The sequence below is a fragment of the Chamaea fasciata genome, unplaced genomic scaffold (assembly GCF_029207755.1).
Source record: "Chamaea fasciata isolate MVZ Bird 193981 ecotype frontalis unplaced genomic scaffold, bChaFas1.0.hap1 SCAF_7, whole genome shotgun sequence".
In the NCBI taxonomy this organism is placed as follows: Eukaryota; Metazoa; Chordata; class Aves; order Passeriformes; family Sylviidae; genus Chamaea; species Chamaea fasciata.
Genome location: NW_027094092.1, coordinates 27853787 through 27872529, shown reverse-complemented (window position 1 = coordinate 27872529; position 18743 = coordinate 27853787). Strand labels below are relative to the sequence as shown.

At 38.4% G+C, this 18743-nt stretch overlaps 1 protein-coding gene across 1 annotated transcript in view; it reads left to right on the top strand.

Annotated features, from left to right (window-relative positions):
* SIPA1L1 (signal induced proliferation associated 1 like 1) overlaps nt 1–18743 on the top strand; it is a 195459-nt gene that overhangs the window by 165899 nt on the left and 10817 nt on the right. Inside the window, 5 exon segments of the mRNA XM_066186979.1 lie at nt 1868–2017; nt 6571–6695; nt 9368–9486; nt 11808–12247; nt 18096–18335. Of these exon segments, the coding sequence (XP_066043076.1) occupies nt 1868–2017; nt 6571–6695; nt 9368–9486; nt 11808–12247; nt 18096–18335 (1074 nt within the window).

Sequence of the window (18743 nt, the reverse complement as noted above, 5' to 3'; positions counted from 1 at the left end):
AAAAGGCACAGCTGAATCTGAAATGAAAATATAAGCATTTTTCAACAGGAAATACTTTTAAATAAATTATTTGAGAAGTAATTGGTTTCTTTGCCATCAATTCTAATTTAGTGTTGGGAAAAAAGGTCATACTTTTAAACTATGTATTGCTCTGCAAGCATAACTGAGTTTAAATGTGTGTGCCTTTATAGGTGAGCGAATGCATTTTTGTGTGGCCAAACTATTTTTTTTTTCTTTTTAGAGAAGTGCTTTTGGGAAAATAAACTGCTTGACTTATGGGTTCCCAGGTTTTCAAGTCTTCAACCATGTTCTTTGCAATCAAATATTTCAGAATTGTTGCTTGATAAATGTTGGATAAGTTAAAATAAGTTTGGTGGACTAGAAAGACATTACTGGATTTGGTGTAATACTTACCATGGTCAGGCTTTGGATAATTCCTTTTTTGTTTCAGAAAGAGAGTTACTATTAATTAAATGCACTTCACAAAATTCCGGGTGATCAAGATGTTTGATCCAGTCCTATTGCTCTTTCCATTTTAAGGTTTTGTTAGTTTAGTGCTTTTTTGCTAAGTACTTAGGAGGCCAATGCACATTTGATGTAAATGTAAATATAAGTATATATACACACACTGTTTCAATATATACATACGTATACACATATATGTATGTTTCAATATACACATACATAAGGAACATTAATCAGTTCAATTTTTTTATTATTTTTTAAAAGATTTTTTTAACTTCTCAAGTTTTTACAGGGTTGTGGTGAGAGCTAATTTAAAATCTGCTTCTCCTTTGGAGTTACAGATTAAATGGCTAGGCTAAGATCTTCTAAATCCCTAGACCCAAGCTGGGTGCTGAGGAAACTTATCTGTATATTTCACTGAAGTGATTATCTATTTTTCAAATATTAAATTGTTTAGCTTGTGCAAATCATAGTGTTTTTCCTAGATAAAATGAATAAAGTCACAGTAGGAGTTTGATGTTTGTGAGTGGTATAACTCAAACTTCACTTAAATTGCTGCAAAAGTTTTGAATAGCTTCGGTCACAACTGAGTAGAACAAAGAACCGGCCAACAGCAGTGAATTCTGCTGGGGTTTGGGAAACAAAATGCACAAAGCTAGCAGTTATCTAAAAAGCTTTTGACTACAGAACAGGATATGACTTGGGCAGTATAAGCTTGCTGCTTGCAGCCATTCTGCCCAGCTGCATGTGTTGCAGTTCTAGACTATTTGTTTGCTGTATGGTTATTCTGACTGGTGAAGGTTGCATGTAATTCAGGTCTGTGTTTTCAAACACAATTCTCTATCTGTTAAGATAGTTTGAATTAAAATGTTAAGTTTTTAGTGGAGAATTTTGAAGTGATGTGTATAGATTGCATTGCATTTTTTTACTCCTTGTGTTTTAATGTGGACAAGTTGGGTGGCATAGAGGTAAGCGTGATACTCTTGAAAGAGTTTGCATAGGCAGCTTACAACAGTTAGTTTAAATTCCAGGCAAGAGTTTGCAGAGAATTAGAAATATTTTCTTCTATTTGGTGTTTTGATGAGGAATGTCATGTTTCATTATTCCTTACAATCAATCTGTAACAACAGACTTCAGAAACCAGAATGTTTTCCTAGCATGTGCCAGTATTTTCTTCCCACATCTGCCTTCCTTTCTTTCCTCCCATGCATCCAGGTTTTTACAGTTGATTTTTCTTGGTTTCCAGTAGATTAATAAGGGGAAAATGTCTGATCCTTCAGCTGATAGGATTTCTGCCATCTCCGTGGTGCCATTGCTTGCAGCTGTGGCAGTTTGCAGGCTGTTGTTGAGCATGCCTTGCAGTGTGATCCTGCTGATGTGAGGCTTCCCTTGTTCTGAACAGGCTGTCCCCTGGCTCCGATGTCTACGTCACCGTTTCCTCCATCGCCTTAGCAAGATCGCAGCAGTGCCGTAACTCTCCGAGCAACTTATCCTCCTCGAGTGACACTGGCTCTACTGGAGGCACGTACAGACAAAAATCTATGCCAGAAGGGTAGGCACCAGACTTCTTACATATTCTGTTTTGGCAGAGTTTTGTTCTCTGTTCCGTTTGTTGTAATGAGTACTCGAGGAGTGCTTACACAGGCTCCTGTCAGCTGTTGTTTACATGCATTAAACCATGCCTGTTGTCAAATATCACTGTCATGCTTCCTGAAAAAGCCAGTTTTAAAAATCCCTTGCTTTCACTTTTACCTTGCAGCCTAACCACTCTCTCTGATCCTAGTCTGCAGCTGCTCAGGTTACTACACAGAGGGACTTTTATATATTTATAAACCTTCATTAAGTGTGCGGGTTTCATGTGGCAAATTGCTTCCTTTCACAGGTTTAGATTCCAAAATAAAAGAAGTAATAGGTTTGGGACTTTGCAGTCAGTTAATAGCTGAAGCAAAGTAGTACTGAGTGCAGCTAAGACTTAGATATGTAGTCACAAAAGTGCTAATTAATCCACAGCTAACTTCTTTTTCATATATTCACAGTCATTCTGTCTTAAGTCTTCCAACTTTCCAGAAATCTTCAAACTCTCTGAAGTGTCAGTGTAAGGGGAAACTTGCAGAGGAAGAAATTAAATCTGTATCATTTTCAGAGAGCACCGAAAGGAGCAATAAATCAAACGTCTCCAAGTAGAGAAAAAAATAATTGGCATCAGAAGAGCTGTCCACTACATTCCAAATTACTTCCCATAGAGAAGATAAAGGGGCAAAACTGCTGATATTTCACACTTCAAAGCTTCCCTCTGAAGTATTCTTGAGTACTTTGCAGGTCATTGTGTGTAATTCATTTTGGTTTGGGTCTTTTATAACGTAGGAATACCTTTCTCTCTGTTTTAAAAAATATATTAGTAGGATTAAATGCCATTGTCAGGAACTGCTTAGCGCAAGGCACTCTCTTTCGCCTCTAGGTGCTCTGTGTCAGTGCAGAGAGCACTGTTCTGAGCATGTGTGTGAAAAATTACTGCTGCTTGCTCCACAGCACTAAAGATTTGACCTCCCTGTCCTTCCTACGGCTCAGTTTGTGGTTTTATGAAGAGTCAATCTCTTCTCTGCTGCTCACCTTCACGAAGGCTTTGATTCATGACACTATCAGGCCTGCTCTGGTCATTGTTTAAGTTTATACTTAAGTCCTACTGACATTAGGAGATTTGCTCTTAGACCTGTTAAAATTTCCTCTAAAGAAACACTAGATATAGTTGTATCCAAGGCTCTGCAGCTGGAAAAAGGCACTTAACTTCTTTATCCTCTGTAGACTTTCTGGCTCATTCACATCACACAAGCAGCATTTCTGTGTTACCTTGAATTCTCATGAGCAGCTTGTGCTCCCAATATCGTTTGCTCTTTTCCAACTACGTCATTTGCACTACAAAAAAGGTATTGCTGCCATATGTCCTTAAGCCATCACAACCATAACTGCTTGAGTAAGGAAGGATTTTCAGACACACTTGAAGGTTTGTTTTGAATTGTCCTCAGAGCACACCAGGACCCATCCCAACCCTTTTCCATCTTTTAAGTTTATTATACACATATGTTCACTGCAGCAGTTTTCTAGCATTTTGCAATTTCAGCAAAGAGATGTGTCCTAGAAACCTTGACTGTACTGTCATTTTGGGGTTGAAGTTTTAATTCAGTGTAAGGAAACATAGTTTAAATGGAATAATGAAAGAAACAAATACTACTTGAACTTTGCATGTTCTTTATTGGATGCTCTTTAAAAAAAACCCAATTGCTTAACTTCAGTTATTTTACTATTCTGTTCTATTCCTATAAGAAAAGCAGTTTGCCTCTCATATTGTCCTTGTATACATGAGTGATACTTACTTAGGACTTCCCAAACATGTACCAGGCTAAATGGAAAGCATGAAAAATGTGATTGTGAAGGAATACTTTTGTTGCCTCAAGAAGCAATTTAATGTCAGTCCCTTTACTAAAAACCACTGCAGTTCCATTTGCATTTTCTGTTGAGATTGGTTTAAAAGAGCAGGTTCAGGGCAGCTCTGCAGCAATGTTCAGTGACCCAGGGAGGGCTGGTCAGCATTACCCTGGATCTGGTGGTAAAATAGGGGAGAGAGATTGTAACACTGAGTTGCTAAGATGTTCAAGAGAATGATGGGCTGGAGTAAGGGCCAAGGGGGAGCCGTGTCCTGAAGGTAATCTTCCAGAGGTGAAGTTCCAGTGTGTTCTAGGTATGCCATGCTGAGATTTTCCCAGTGCAGGAAATCTCAACCTCACCATTTGTGTACACATTTATTTATTGTTACACAGTGTGACAGAACTGGAAGGTTTGTGAAATTTAACTGACCAGCAGGAATGGGTGAGTCCAGTCTCTGTCAGACATTGGTACAAGCAGTAATTGCTGCCTCTAGATGATTTATCCCTGTCCTAAGATGGGTTTAGGCAAAAAACTACACTGCCTTCAAGAATATCCAGATTGATCTTGATGTGTATATGTGTGTTCTGTATACTTACGCTGTGGTTTTGTGTTTACTATTGCATCTACAATGAATGGTTGTAGAATGTAAAATTTAATAATACGTAGATTGACAGCTTATATACATATGAACATTATGGAGGTTAGGTAAGAGGACATCACAAGAGAAGGCAAAATACGGATGCAGTGTAACTTCATTGCACCAAGATTTGTTTGGGATTTGGCCTTTTCTTTCAGATGCCAGCTTCTAGTTATTTTACTATGAAAATATATTCTTCCCATGAGAGTTTGTTTTTAAAGCTTAAAAGTTAGACCACAGATAAGTGTTTAAGAAATCAATCACCATTGAAATGCCATGTTTAGACTTTTTATACATATCTTGAATTGGTACTGAATTCATCATGTTTAATTTAGGTATTTGATGAGCAAAATCCTCCTTAGTCTGTGTGAATAGAAAAGAAAAAATGTTACTTTTTGCATCATTTCAGTGTAAATTGTTTAAATGCAGAAGGCAGATATATGCAGGTTTTCCTCACTTTTTTTTATTCATCCAGCGTATGCTGGCTGTATCAGGGAGTAGTGAACAAAACAGATGTATGATCATGTTCGCGTGAATTTTTTGAAGGCCGAAATTTCAGTATGTGCTGCACGTTACAGGTGTGTTCCAGCTGCTTGTCTTTGAGGATGGGAGTGGGATTTTGTTGTTCTGAGTCGTATAATGTTGCTGTGGTGGGTTCATGTGGGATAACCACACTGAGCTTGTTCTGATAGCTGGGTAGGTGTCTTACGTTGGAGGTTGTGTGGGGCAGTCTGTAGCTCATAAAGTGAGTAGACTGCACAGTTGGGGCATTTAATTTTCTCCTATTTTATTAGACATTACAGCTTGAGAAACTCATTGATATAGAAATGATATATCAGCTTGTAATTATTTTGTGTGTTATTCTGTGCATGTAGAGTTGGAGGATTTTCTTTTTCTTTCAGGGTATGTCTGATTAAAAAAAAAATCTCAGAAATGCATTCTTCTTTATGAATTCTTAATGATTGATCTGCTATTTCTGAACCCAGCTATAATTCTTACAGCCTTGTAAGTGATTTATATGTAATACAGAACTGCAGATTTAAAGTCTTACAGGTTTTTAGGCATATGAGGCATGTAGGCACAGGGACACTGTGTGTCTCTTTTGTCATTAGCTTGTTCTCCTTGACTTTCCTCTGTCTGTTGATCTTTCTGAAATGCATCTGCCTAATCTGGCAGGATTTACAAAGTCCATTGAACAGAGTTTTCATTTTGCTCTGTATGCCTTCTTTTACAGCAATAGGTGTATGTCTCACTAGTTTCTTACAGCTGTATTTCGTTTGCACTAATCCACTCAGATTATTTTATGATCAAATAACTTTAGAATTTACAACATTTATAACCCTCAGGATCCAGGAATCCATATTCAACAGCTGACTTTATAGAGGCTTATTTAAAATATTTGGCAGTGTTAATATCATCCCAAACAATCCCTGTTGTTGGCATATATGTCTGCATCACCCAGAGGCATGGCCTTACTATTCTCTTGGTTGGAAACCAGGGAGGTGGTTGAGGTCCATGAGATTGTCCCAACAAACCTTGTGTTGCTTTCTTTGACTAGTTTGAGGCAGTGCTTTGAGGTAGTTGAAAGGACCTGATCTTTTCCCAATAAACACACGTCGTTTCCCTATGTGTTTTATCCAAACTTTAACATTTTACTCACTGTGGTAAGTTTTCTACAACCATGTAACAGTCTGGTCACCTTTTCATGTAAACATCTGTGTAAATAAAAACTCATAATTTTCTTCCTTGATGTTTTGATCTGGTTTTTTTTCAATTGTAGCATTGTAACCTGTTGTTCTTGATCAAGGATGCTCAATGAATTAATGTATATTGTAATGTTAATCATTAAAGCTGATAAATGGGTCTGGAGAGCTGCCACAAAAAATGAAATGGTAAAGCATTATAAATCCTTCAAGCATTTGTGCTATGCATTGGTTTGCCCTGTTGTTTAACACTGGCTTCTTGAAAGTGCTTTTCTTTTTTCACTTGTATGAGATTTATGTATATTTGAAATGATTATCTGCTTTGTGTTTTGGGGAGAGCAGGTTTGGAATTAGCCGTAGATCCCCAGCCTCCATTGACAGGCAGAACACGCAGTCGGACACGGGCGGCAGCGGCAAATCCACGCCCAGCTGGCAGAGGAGTGAGGACAGCATCGCTGACCAGATGGGTACGTAGGGAGCTCTGCACGGGCCACGGGGTGACTTTGGCAATGCCTCCCTGGCAGGCACAGAGCCTCTTCGGAGCGGTGTTTTCAGCGGCTGGGAAAGTTAACCTTGTTCATCGGGATGAATAATTAGGTCTGGTGCATGCACTGAAGCTTCTGCAGTCTGCTTCCTTGAGACCTATGAGTATCACCTGTGGAAGAACTGATTTCATTTCCTTATTTGATTGTGGAATTAAATCTGCCTTAATGCTCTTACCCTGAAACACTCTGTCCTTTTAGAAGCGGCTGGGCAGACACACTTATTAATTTGTCTTGCTGTTGAGGACTTGTTTGACCTTACCTGCTCCCCTAAGCGGCTTGCCTTAGTTTAATTTTTGCTTAGTTTGTCTAAAGTGCTTGTGATGCTTCCTTTTCAAATGGTGCTATATAAATGCAAATCGATTGTTTGATCATTGAAGCTATAAAAATACCATGTATGAAATGGGAAAAAATGCAATTAACGTTTAAATACTGAAGTAAATCTATAGGTAGGTAATCACCTTCCACTAATGTATACATTTTCATTGCATGTGGCAATTAAACTGTCAGCTGAGGGAACATGTTAACTACATAAAACAGCTAGGAACTGAGAATTTATATTGTTAGGCTTTCATTTAAAGTTCTTACACATAGACCTTTTGCTACAGCTATGGCTTGACTTGAAAGGATTGCAAGTAAGACTGACACCAGTGAAAATGTCCTATCTACGAACAGCATTTTTCCAATATGATGACCCTGGCCAAGGTTGCTAGATTCTGTTTCTCTAACATTTTTTACCTTAGATTAAACATTTCCATACTTTTTTTACTGCATCGCTTTACTGCAACACCGTACAAATGGAGTAGTGTTCAAGAGAGAATACACTTCAGTGAGATGAGGAATTTAGGACATATGCTGCCAGCCTCTGGTTCTGAAGATGTTCTTGGTTCACACACCTTCACAACCTCAGGAAGCTGTGCCTTGTTATCAAAGCCATCTGGCAGTTCCTCCCTCACAACTCCCCCCATACTTCTCAATAAAAAAAAGCGATTATACTGATCTGCAGTTCCCATTTTGACAGAACAATTTTAATTGCATATGTTTTGAAACTGTGTGATGGTAATGACACATGTAAAAATGATCTTTTGCTCAGCATTACTTTTGTAGAACAACAGTTGGGTGTTGGTGCTGGCACTGAGTGGAGCTGCCAACAAGTTCTGTTCTATGGTGTCAGGTGTCAACATATTATCAAAATAAGTAAGGCCAGAAAGAACAGGAAAAAATGCGTGGTAGGAGAGATGGCGCCCACATTTGGCAAAGGATGAGAAATGCACAGTGACCTAAAATCCCTGTATTTTATCTCTTGTGTATTGTCTTGCTTTCATAGAGTTGGATCTCTGATTGGAAATTTTATTGTCAATCTGGTGAATCTAGGTGCAAGTTGGGTTTCATGACAAATAAGTACATTTCCACTTGGGATAATCTGTCTCAGGGTAAATAAGGCTTTAGGTGTAGTGAATCCACACTCTGACACCTCCCTGGCTTATCCTTTGCTACAGAACACCTTTGTTCTGTGTTCACCAACACTGCTTGCTACAACTTGCCAGGGGAAATCAAGTTTGATGATGATATTACTGGTATTATCATTCTTTAAAAAACTCACAGCTTTTATTTGTTTTTTAAAATGCTTATAATGCTGCAGATCAAGATGAACAAACTATAGCTGTGTTGGAGAAAACACTGCTATTTACCATGGATATTGTTAAGTATTTGATGTTTGTAAGCACGTACTCTGCTTAAGAGGAGCATTTTTAGAAGTGCAGAATGTATGTAGAAGCATATGTAAAAACTCATAACTGAGAGAGACTTTTTTAAAATCCTGACTTTGGGCTCTGAGAAGGCAATTACCTACCTAACAGGCTGTGTCTGAATACCCTCTAGACCTCCAGTTATCTCCTGGGAAAACAAGTTTTATTGGCAAAGTGCACTCCTTTGAGTGTCCATCTAAGATGAGTGATTTGACTTCCACTGACTTTTGTCAGGTTTAGTTTCATAAGTATTGCTTTTGTACATCTGTGCAGTTTCCACATTCACGACCAGCAATGTTTAAGATAGTATTATGTCAAGAGATTTTTATTTGCACTCTCTTCAATTAGAAAATGTTTGCTTAACTCAACTTTCTTAAGATATACGTGTTGTACTTGAACTGGGGAAAATGAGTTCATTTAGGTGATCTCTGTAGACTTTGGCTATTGTCCTGCCTTGCATGGAATGCCATTTAAGGAAATGGGGGTATTCAGTCTTTTAACTCTCTTGTCAGCAGGTGTCATGCATTTAGAGATCCAGTGTCATTACCCTGTGCAAGTGAATAGTCTGCTGTTTTAATGCTCTGATACAGTGCTGTTAGACAATGGGGACATGATTCCCTTGAGGTTGTTCTAACAGAAGTCAGAATGGTGGCAGTTGGTTTTTCACGAAGCCTTAATGATTTACACCAGGCAGAAATGGGCCCCCACTTCCTCCCCTGTGTTCTGCCACAATATGTACCCATTTTTGGCCAAGGTAGTGTTGGAAAAATTGTGGTTTAAAATGAGCTTACCCGTTTTCTTAGCTTGTAGCACTGCTCTCTCAGTCCATGGTTGTGTGCTGTGTTGCAGAGCCAACGTGCCATCTCCCAGCAGTCTCAAAAGTATTGCCATCCTTCCGAGAGAGCCCCAGTGGAAGACTGATGAGACAGGATCCTGTGGTGCACTTGTCTCCAAATAAGCAGGGTCATGTAAGTTACCCTAAAAAAGGAATTATTTAATGTTTTGCTTTTGCTCCACAATCTCTTGATACCAAGTGTTGTGCAAAGTTATATTTAGAGTGTCATTTTAAAAAAAAGAAAAAAAATCCTGTTCTCTGCTAGAACATGGGGAATGCAGTAGAGCAGGCCTGTTGGTGCCTAAATCCTACAACACAGCATATTGAAATATTTACTAGTTAATAAAGATTTGCTGCCAGTTGAACAGCAACCTCTTGTCTGTTACCTTGTGAGAAGTAAAGGATTTGTAGAAATTTCCAAAGCTATTCCTAGACATCACATGTAAAACATAAAGTTTAACTACCATATCTTTTAATGCAACGCCCAGAAAGCTTCTGCTTTGAGACAGAGTAGTGGTTTTGGTTTTGTATGTTCTCCTTTTCCATAACGTACCTTGAACACTGTTGGAAGTCTGTTTGAAAGGACTCCTGGAATCCTGCTGAAAACAACATGCTTGTTTTATTTGTTCTGAAGTTCTAAATGGTAAATTCTGTCTTTCTGTCTCTGCGGACTTAAATATTCATGCCTTTGTGGAGACTGTCACTTCCCAATTTATATACAGAGAGATAGATAAATACATTAAAGTTCATAAATTTAAAATGTCTTGAAAATTACTGAAGTCCTTGTAATAAAAGAAGCACATTTTAAACTTTAAATTACTCAGTAAGCTGTATCACTTTTTTTTATTTGTGCAGCAAGCTAAAATACAGACTTGTGTTGCATGATGTTACTGAAAATATTACTTGCATTTATTTAGATGTGAGAAAGCCTTTAATTGGTTCCAAGTCTTTAATTTGCTCCTGCTTGCCAGCATTATTCTTTCAATGCAATTGGCAGTGTTGCTTTTGGATTATTAATTCATGACAACACATATTTATTATTTAAAAAAGAAAACACCAAAGAAACCCGAACATTAACACACCTGTCTTCATATTCTTAGAAGCACAGACTAGTTTTTAAATTTAGATTGACCTGTTTTTCATGAGATGTATTTGACTGCATAGTGATGTAATACAAAACTCATTAGCTTGAGTGCCAAGTGCAACGTTGGAATTACTAATGCTTGCATTATTCTGGTTTAGTTACTGTTAAAGTAAATCTTTATTATGTGGACAGATGGATGGGCAAGTGATGAAGTTCTTAATGAAGAAAAGTAACTTTAATAAAGATTACCAGGAGTCCAGATCAACCTTATATTCCCCCATTTTCCTGTCAGTTCTTTCTTTAGTATGTTAAAAGACATGGATGCTGCTGATTCCTTGTTCTCAGCATACATCTGTTCCCTATTTCCTTCTGAAAACAGAAGCAGTATCTATTTTTTTTTATATTTGTCTGGGATCACTGTCTATGTCTGTTCAGTAAAACAGAAGTAGGCAAATAGAAAACTTTTAGGTCTCCTTTCCATTAATTCTCTTTTCCCAGGCCATGTGGTCATCCAACAAGTATGTTGCCTACTGCTTCAGTTCTGATTCTGTAGATGATCGGAACTTAAATAAGTTCAGTAGAAATCAAATGGATATAAACACTCCAAAGGTAGATGAGCTACTAAATTCTTCTTGAAATGGGATATTCCACCACTATGAAATTAAGGACATTCAGTTTCTTTGTAACACTGGGCTTTAACCAAGGACAGGACATACAAACCAGCCAGGCACTAGCATACCCTGATGGGATAATTTAAAAGCATTACATTAAAGCTTTTTTTCATGCAGTTCTGCTTTTTGGAAAGCAATTTCACATTAGTTAAATGATGTTTCACTGGTCATTTGCAAAGGACACTCCTGCTGAGGAGGAAAGGCACACTACTGCCAAGAGGAGGAAGAGAAGGTCTGTGCTCTTCTCTGACTTTTTGATAGGCAATTGGATGACTAAAATAACATGTGCATTCTGTGCATTGGTTATGTTTCATGTTCTAAAACATTGCGATCTTAAAATTTGAATATTTTTAATTATTGTAGTTGTAAACCAAGTCAAAGTCTACATAGCTCAGCCAATTTCATTGGACTGGGCTGAGCAGAACTGTCCTTGAAAGGAACCACTGCATGGTATTTTGGGACAAAATACCAACAACTCAGGCTTTTCCTGCCTTCCAAATCCATAAGAAAAGGGTTTTTTACGTGCACTCGGCACAGAGGATGTGCATTGTGTTGGAATCAAATTTTTAGAGTTTATTAGTCTCCTCAATATGTCTATCCATTATCTCCAGGTAGGAGAGCTCCTGCTATACAGTGGTGGCTTTTGTAACCCTTTATTTCTTCCTCTCCATTGTCATAATTTTGTTGTTTCTTTTATAGTCTGACAGTCACTACTCCAGCCATTCCAGCAGCAATACACTCTCCAGCAATGCCTCCAGTGCTCACAGTGATGAGAAATGGTATGACAGTGGAGAGCGCACAGAATCGGAGCTGAACAGCTACAACTACCTTCAGGGGACGTCGGCTGACAGCGGCATAGACACCACTTCCTACGGGCCCAGCCACGGCAGCACCGCCTCCCTGGGGGCTGCCACATCGCCCCGCACTGGGCTGGCCAAGGAGAAGGTGGCACCGCTGTGGCACAGCTCCAGCGAGGTGGTCTCCATTGCAGACAGGACATTGGAAAAGGACAGCCACATGGACCGGAAAGCTGAATCGTCACTCAGCCTCGATATTCACAGCAAGAGCCAGCCTGCCTCCAACCCTCTCACAAGGGAGAACAGTGCTTACAGTTTAAGTGATGCTGTCTCACATACAAGGTAATTTTCACCTCTTGTATGATTGCCCCCCATCCCCTCCCGCCCCATTTTCCCATTCTCACTCTCTACCCTACCAAAACTGAGAAGTGGATGTTGAAGATGAAGAGAGGGAGTTCTACGTAAGTTAATCAGTGTTCTGAGAGATTTCACTCTGCAGAATGCTTGAAAATTAAGACCACCTTTAGTCTTCACATTTGCTACTGCTTACAGTACTCAAAAGTTTTTAAGAGCATATTCTGTACTAAACTGCTGCTACTAAACTATCCGTTAGACACACACGTCTGATGTGTTCATGGGGAATATCTTGCAAGAACTGCAGTTCATGTGTGGATCAGAAAGGAGATCAGTCCGTGTTATTAATGAACAGTTTAATATTGGGTTTATTCTTAGTCCTGCAAGTACTCATTTCGGATGTTTTGCGTTTTTCCCCCCCAATCTTTGTGTTTGGAAATCTGCTCACAGTTGGTATGATCAATAATGAGAGCAAGTTGCTTGGGAGTGCTAGCATGCAGATCTTAATCTCATTCTACTGCAAGCTTGTGGGTGTGACAGGTTACAGTCACCTTCCCTCTCTCCTTCAGTTTTGCCACTTGTAAAATCAGCAATATCAAGTATGTGTGTAATGTGCTTAAACACCTCAAATGGAAGATACCCACTTTACAAGTTAATCAGTGCTGCTAGAAGCAGAAAATATTTTAGACCATTTTCCTAACCCATTTTCCAAGAAGTATTCAGTGTGCACTGTCATACTAGCAACAAGAAAAAAACATAGGTCTTTCAGGGAGGATATGGGATCATCATAATTTATTGGTCTTGTGGAGCCTGACTGTTGCATTTTTATTCTTAAGGCACCTCTGTTTTGCATGTATAGCTAAAATACCTGCAGAGTGGAAGTCCAAAGCAATTTCTGGCAATTGCCTTGAACAAAGCTACTGTGCAAGACTAGATGTTTATGAGAACAGTTCACTAACTCCTCATACAGTACTTGCAAATAAGGGGTTGTCATGGAGACTGTAATGGTCTCCATGTGCTTTGTCATGGTAATTCTAAGGAATCCATGAATGGTGGTTCCACTCTGGTTTACTGCCTCTCTTCATTGGCCAATTTTGGCACCAAAGCTCGCACTCAGTTGATAGAAATCCCACCTAGGTGTTTGAGACTGGTGTATTTCCAGTAGCTGCATATGCATGAAGGACTTGAGGAAGTCTGGAGAAAACACTCTGCCGAGGGACTTACTTAGATTTCTGGCATGTTAATGTGTTCCTCTTTCTTGAAGGTAAAAGGTCTATAAGATGGTTGTGTACAGTGTTGCACCTTTTGTTTTAAGATAAGCCTGTTTATTTGCATTTTTTAGCATTCAGTAGAATGTACCACATGTCCTGCAGTACTGGTCTGAATGTAACTGGCAGTGACATCAAATGTTGAGATTCTTACACAAAATGCTGATTGCAATAAAGTTAGGAGCATTGTCATTTGGAAGGATTTTTTCTGAAGCCACTTAAAAAATCCTCGAAAATTTATGTAAGTCTTGGAAGCTTTATTACAAATACTAATGCAATGGCATCTTTGTACATCTGAGGTTTTGGTTTCTTCTTCAAGCACCAAATGGGGTGAGTTTCCTAGAAAAGCTGAGAAAATTTTATAGAAAGAAACACTTTGCAGGGCAGGCACACAACGAATATACTTTGCAACTGGACTGCAAACTGGTGTCTAGGTTGTTGTCTCATTATTTATTTTAACACTGTGTCTCCAGACATGGTGTTTTTTCTAGTTGGTGTGGATTAATTGACATAATGTTTCTCTGATGGTATTGAAATTATTCTCTCCTTGTAATTTTGGGACTGTCACTGAAATTTCCAGATAAATGCTTCCTGGGGTTTAGTCTGGAGAAAACAGTTGAGGCTTCTTTTGGCCAAGTTTCATTTAAAACTGAGATGTTAATAATGCAGCTCTTTGCAAAAAGGAGTAGTAGCAGTTTGTAGAACACGTGGGGCATGATAATTGAGAAATGCAGCAATACTTGCACATACATCATTTGTTGTGGTGGATTAAGAACAGACTGACTCATGTTCCTTTATTATTTTTTATTTTTGAAGACTGGAGCATGTGTTTGATGCCTCACAATAAAACAAAGGCACAGTCTGGGATAAAAAGCTTTGATTTTGTTTCTTGTGACATCCTCAGTTGTGGTTGCACGTTAAACAGCAGTGAAACCCTAGGTCATCCAGCTGTTTGCTCCCAAGTCTCTTGTTGCTTCCTCTGTGGAGGCACAACAGCTTGGAGCTGGAGGCTGGGTAAAGTGGCACTTCCAGAAGACAAGCACAGATTATGGAGTTTATTATGAAGATTACTGCTTCAAGGAGGTGAAGGAGGGGAGACGAAAGAAATATTCTGAACAGGCTACTTTTCATGAGAAATGAGCGCTTAATTGGTGTGTTTCTCTATCAGTTTCTAAATTGCTATCCTTTGTTGCTTCTCACTTTTTTATCTTTTGCCTGTGGATGCCATAATGTCTGTAATGTCTTTAAAATCAGGTTTCTGAGCAAGAAGAAAAGGAATATGGCCCTAAAAAGATCTTTGTGACAAAAGAAAAGAAAATAACTACAAATTAGAGTGTTTGTGTCTGTAGAAGACAAGAGTGATAATTACTGCTCAGATCATTTAATGGTGCATAAAAGAACTTGTACCTGAGAACTGGTGGCAAAATGTAAATTATAGTGATTAACTTTTACAGCAGAGCTTCTGGCTGGGTTTTATTTTTTTTTTTCCACCCCCATTCCCAAAGTCCTTCCTGATGATTGTGCAGATTTCTCATAGCATCCCAGGAGAACTGCATTATGTAGGCCAGTAATTATCCAGAATCATTATAGCTGAATGTCATTAAATGAAGCAGTATGTGCTGATGGCATGAATTCCTTACAAAAAAAATTAAACCAAACTTTCATTTCTACCTAAGCTATACAGTTTCTTATGGTCTTCTTTCCAAAATTAAAAGGATAATCTTGACTATTTGTAATCAAGTACATTTTTCCTTATTCTGATAATTTTAAAGTACTTAAAATATTATTTATTGTGAAGTGCTTTTATGAATGGCTCATCTGCAATTCTTGCAGACAGTCGTGTATTATTTTAGTGTTTCCATAATTGAATCTTAGGTATCTCAATAATTGGTGGGAGATAAGGGACCAATAGTGGCCGTCTCTGTGTCCTGAGAAAGAGGACTGAATCTCTTCCAGAAAAAATTAAGCTGGTCTAGGTATCTGTTGCAATATGATGAATTCTCTGCATGCTTCCTGGTGTCAAATATTCCAATAACTTTCCATCACTACTGTAGTGCTCCAGCTCTGATTTAGTTTTTTTAGAGTTTATCCAAAGCCTTTTGCTCTTCCAAATATGCTCTCAGTTAACAAGTGTGTCTCTTTGCCTGTCAATAGTATCCTGTTGGCCTGCCTGTGTTTACTGGCAGGGTGAAAAACTTCAGTCATAGTCACAGTTGTGTGTAGTCCTGAAGCAGAAGATCCTCCCAAAAATACTATACTGTAAAAACCACAGCTCAAAATATGCAATGCACCTTAAAGAAAACAATATTTAAAATTGTATGCTAATTTTACTAGCATTTACCATGCTGCTCTTGGCATCTATTATATGATACATATTATAATAAATATTCAAATAATAAAACTTAAAATGCACAATGTATATTTATAGTATGTTATATAATAAATATTATACATACATATGCATCTTATATAAATTTTATGTCAAGAATAATTAACATCAGTTGTTACCTTCTTTCTCCAGTAATATTAAGGATCAACACCATTAGCCTATCCAGTAGCTGGATATTTCTTTTTACTGGCTTTATTAACAAATCGTTTGTCACAACTAGCACTTCCTTGAGAAATACCTGATGGGTTGAAGAATTCTGAAAAGTGGATGGAGATTCCTTTCTCTTTTTTCCCTACACTGAAGCAGAAAGAGTTTTCTACCTCTTGAGTGTATTTAGGAGGGGTAAAACTGGCAGTTTGTGCTGTGGTAGTGATACTTTACAGATGGGCTGGTTTACTCAGCATGTGTAGGAGATTTTTTTCAGTATTGGAAGAGACAAAGGGGGAATGAAGAAAAATAGAATGCCCCTAGCTCCTACTTTTCTCTGCTTTCTTGCTATAAATTATGCTTACTTGTATCTATTAGAAATATGAAGGTTGTGCTGTGCAGCACCAAATATATGGGGCTGATGGACCTGTGGAGGGGTCCATCATTGATGGAGGGGAATATCTTCCTGTATTTTCTCATTCTGCTGTCTTTTGTATAGGCCTTTCAAATGTAGAGATGGAGGGAAGGAAGAAATATTATTCTTTAACACAACATCTGTATTAGTGTAATTTCATTTGTATGCTAGTGGAGAGGTGCATCCTGCCCCTGACGTGATGCCCCTGAGCTGCAGCAGGCAGTAGAAGGCCACAGTTCACCCAGGCTTTTCATCAAGCACTTTACTGCTGGCAGTCGTGGTGCTTAACTTGAGCCACGTGAAAATGAAACATATTTCAGGGTGATTCTTTTGACTCCATCTGTTGTCAATGAAAAGAGAGAAGAAACTCCAGAGCATTTATTCTCCCTGCATATCTGAGATACCTAATTTAAGACAAGCAGAACCACCTCCTTAGGATATTTCTTCATTGACTACTACAGCAGTAGCCAGACAAGTGGCATAGATTAGATAACTGACTGCTTGAGACTAAATGTAGGTGGTATTATTTTCCCAGGTGGCAACATAAATTTAACCTTAAATTCTTTTTTCTGTTTCAGTAAGAGGGATAAATGTGAAAATGCATTGTTTTATTAAGTTATGAAAAGATTGGTGAAGAATTTTCTTCTATGCTGAGGAAGAAGAGATTATTCACTGACTTTATTTAGCCTTCCAGCTAATTTTTATTTCTCAGTCAGAAACTGTTCTTTACCATGGGGCCATCTGCTTCAAGTTCCTTCACTGCAGTGTTGGATCCAGGGATGAAAATGTGGATAAGTTGTGTAGAGAGCTGGTAGAAAACTGGTTTCTGGCTATATAATGCTATTTCAGTATTAAAGCTGTACACAATAATTTCCTGTTATTGTGCTTATAAATGACTGACAGTTTAAGGTTGTCTAAGGCCTAGCACTCCTGATGGGAAGCAAGTTCCATCAGATTTGAGCATAACTACAGAGTACCTTCCATCTAAAGCCCCTCTCCTTCTCCCAACAAGCTGCAGTTGGTCTTCCCAGCTCTATTTTCTGTCTTGACAGATGGTGATACATGGTAGAGATGTTCTCTAATCTCTCAATTCAAGTTTTTGTTGTTTTTGTTTTTTTCTTGCAAATGCTAAATAAATGCTTTACAGGTGAAATTCAGGAAGCCCTATTTTGAGAACTGTATTGGTTTCTTCTTTGGTTTGTTGTGGGGTCTTAGAGAGATGTTTCTTATTGCTTTAATTCCTTCAAAATATGTTTTCTTTTAAAGCCAGGAATTCCAGCAAGAATTTGGACTTCAGTTCTTTTTTGCTCTTCAGCTAAAAATCTCATGTATTACTTTTAAACTGCCTAATGACAATGAACCCCTAGGTTTCCCATTTTGTGAAGGGTGGTTGTGTTGTATCCTTAGAAGTTGATGGCAAAGTTTTTCTGTTACTCTGTGTGGTGTTGTTAGTGAAACATTGGTGGAAGGTCCTGAAGACAAGGAGGCTTATTTTGCTACTCTATCCACTGTTGGTAAGAATAACATCTTGTGCCGGGGGTTCTGCTCTAAAATCAGTTAAACAAGGCCCATGTATAGACATTTGAGGCAATTTTTGTCTTTATGTTCTTCTCCTAGTACCATGAGCTCACGACACTCTGCCAGCCCTGTTGTTTTCACCAGTGCCAGAAGCTCACCTAAAGAAGAGCTTCATTCTGCTACTTCTCCCCAGCTCGCCCCTTCTTTCTCCTCCTCCTCTTCCTCCTCATCTGGTCCTAGGACTTTCTACCCTCGCCAGGGTGCTACTAGCAAGTATCTAATCGGATGGAAAAAGCCAGAAGGGACAATAAACTCAGTGGGGTTTATGGATTCAAGAAAGTAAGACTGGTTTTTTTGTTCTCTTGTTTGATCATTTGCTTTAATTGTAAGAGAAGTATTTTGATCTGTGACAGTTTTCTGTAGAGAAGAGCTCAAGACTATTAATACAATGCTTCATTTTCTGTAGAACTTCATCTCTAATCTAGTCTTCTTGGAGTACAGTTTAAATATTTGATGGTTGGCTAATCTCATTCCCTGTTAACTTGTAAAAGTTGGAGTTTTTATCATTTCTAGAAAGCTCTATGGATTTCAGTCCTATTAAAGCTTATCTTTTCTTGGGACTACTTAAAGGTGACTCAAAATGCTATTTGAGCAAATATTAAAAATCCTCTTATTGTAGAGCCTGAGTTTGACTTAAACCTCTCATCCATGTAGTAGTACCGTGCATGTTGTGTATTAACTCTGGCA